This window comes from Ciona intestinalis, chromosome 1 (genome assembly GCF_000224145.3).
Source record: "Ciona intestinalis chromosome 1, KH, whole genome shotgun sequence".
In the NCBI taxonomy this organism is placed as follows: domain Eukaryota; kingdom Metazoa; phylum Chordata; class Ascidiacea; order Phlebobranchia; family Cionidae; genus Ciona; species Ciona intestinalis.
The window spans coordinates 3,658,968-3,661,094 of record NC_020166.2 but is presented as its reverse complement, the minus strand read 5'-3'; the positions used below and the strand labels follow the sequence as shown (position 1 = coordinate 3,661,094).

Sequence of the window (2,127 nt, the reverse complement as noted above, 5' to 3'; positions counted from 1 at the left end):
TGGGTAACACGAAATCAACAAAATGTTTTAAATGGACAATTGAGAATTGATTGAAACGACTTGAATTTATCAGATTTTTGGCTGCTTCGTTCAATGTTGTACTGAGGCATGGTTTTCGCTGATGGAAAGTCGGTTCTACCACTTGGTGACGCAGCTGGGTATTGCATCACTCTGCTACAAAGCTTTATTTTGCTGCAACGTCTGGATGGATCAATTAAATGGGAAAAATAAATAAACGGTTTTAAAAGTAGTAATTTTGAGTTGTTCAGGGCATTTTCAGACAACGCGCGGCTCAGCTCCTCCGCTGTAAAGAAATTTTATTTGCCGCTGACGGGCGCTAACGGACCACATCTATATGCCGATTGTGGTTGCATTGCCTTTCTCCTTACATAACTTACTTTCAATATTTGCTGCGGGTACCGTGTTCATCGTTTATGTGATTGACGTTCTGATAGAGCAAGATAAAAACTCCTAGTTACTGCGCTGCAATGCTTTGCACAAAGATAGTATTGGCTGATTACTGTTCTTGTTTGCAAAATTTATAAATTTCAAATATATGTATATAAATGTTACTATCAATATCCAAATTAACTTTCGTGGATACATGATTTATGATTATATAAGAAAAAAGTATATATATTAAGATTTTAGCACGAATGAAGAATCCTTCGGTACATAGCAGAATAAGCTGGTGGAAAGTGTTAGAGGTTGGTGGTTACGGTTAGAGGGGTTAGTTTAGTGGTTATATGGGTTAGTAGTTAAGGGGTTAGTGGTTAACAAATAAGGTGGGGCAGGATTCTTTACTAGCACTAGATTTTATCATATTTGTAAGAAGGAAAATACTTTACAATTTGACAGACAAACTTTAATTTAAACACATAATGTAGATGACTGTTAATATTGAAAATTGGGACATATCGGTAATGATTACTTAAAAGTTTGGGTGTATATTGAATTCCTGCAAATGTACCATGGATACCACAGCTGCTTCAAAAACTGATTCTATTTGGATGCAAGGAACAAGAAGAAATACCAGAAGTTCTTCAAACCAAGATAAAGAGGCAAAAGAAAAGGTATTTCGTGAACTTGTTATTACAAGGCAGTATATATGGCACCCCAAAAAAATAATCACCTACAAAGTAACAGGCTTGGTAACTTGTAAGCGGGCACAGGGTGTATGAAACAGAACAACCGTGTTTAACAACTGTCCTTTTTCGGCCATGTGAAGGTAAAGTAAGTTTCATTTATTCATTCGTTCAAACATAAGGTAGTTATTAAAATTTGCGAAGATAAAGTAACTTTCATTCATTTATTCTTAATAGTAACAGACTATCATTCTAAAAAAGTGGCTCTAAAAGTTCCATTTACGAATTTGGTTTTACACATTAGGCAATAGGCAAATACCGTATGTTAGGGGTGTAGTTTGAGTTTAGGGGTTAGTGGGAGATGATTTTTCACTAGCACCATTTGTTGATAGTTGTACAGAAGTGACTTGTTGCCTGATGAATTTTCGATACCAAGATAATGTGAAGTTATTTTAATTACAGGAAACAAATGAAGTTTTGGATTCAAAGAAGAAAGAAGAAGGAGGACACATAGTTCGAGGTCCAAACAATGAAGTAGTGGAGTACACAACAAGCGATGATGTTTCCTACAAAGTTATGGGTATGCAGATGAACAATCAATTTCTTTCTATATTTTATCAGACTCCGTGTATAAACAGAAACTATTTCATAGCCATAGAATTCCTGCAGTGAAAATCATTTGGGCTAATGTTGTCGATTGTTACCTCAGCAACAGTTAATGTCAACAGTAATTTAAAGATGTCTGACTGCGATGTGGTGTCAGTGTCACAGCACCAGTCGCATAAAAGACTTGAATGGGCTTTATTGGTGTTTGGGTAATGGGCCAAATCTAGCATAAATTCTAGGTCCTTGACAAAGACCTCACCCATAAAGTAGTAAAAAAAATAATGTTAACAGACAGCATTTTATTTATGCTAATTTTGCGTAAGGTGAGGCAAAGGGAAACTAGCCTGCCCATTTTGTTGATTATTTTATTGTTGATATTTTAATGTCTTTTAATCAAATCTTGAAACCATAATCCCTTAGAATAATTAAGTAAAAT

General features: G+C 35.2%; 1 protein-coding gene across 1 annotated transcript in view; it reads left to right on the top strand.

Annotated features, from left to right (window-relative positions):
- Positions 1–868: 868 nt before the first annotated feature.
- LOC100185719 (arginine-glutamic acid dipeptide repeats protein) overlaps positions 869–2,127 on the top strand; it is a gene marked incomplete in the record, with an annotated part of 20,619 nt that continues 19,360 nt past the window's right edge. The window contains 2 exon segments of the mRNA XM_026836211.1: positions 869–1,073; positions 1,548–1,665. Of these exon segments, the coding sequence (XP_026692012.1) occupies positions 972–1,073; positions 1,548–1,665 (220 nt within the window).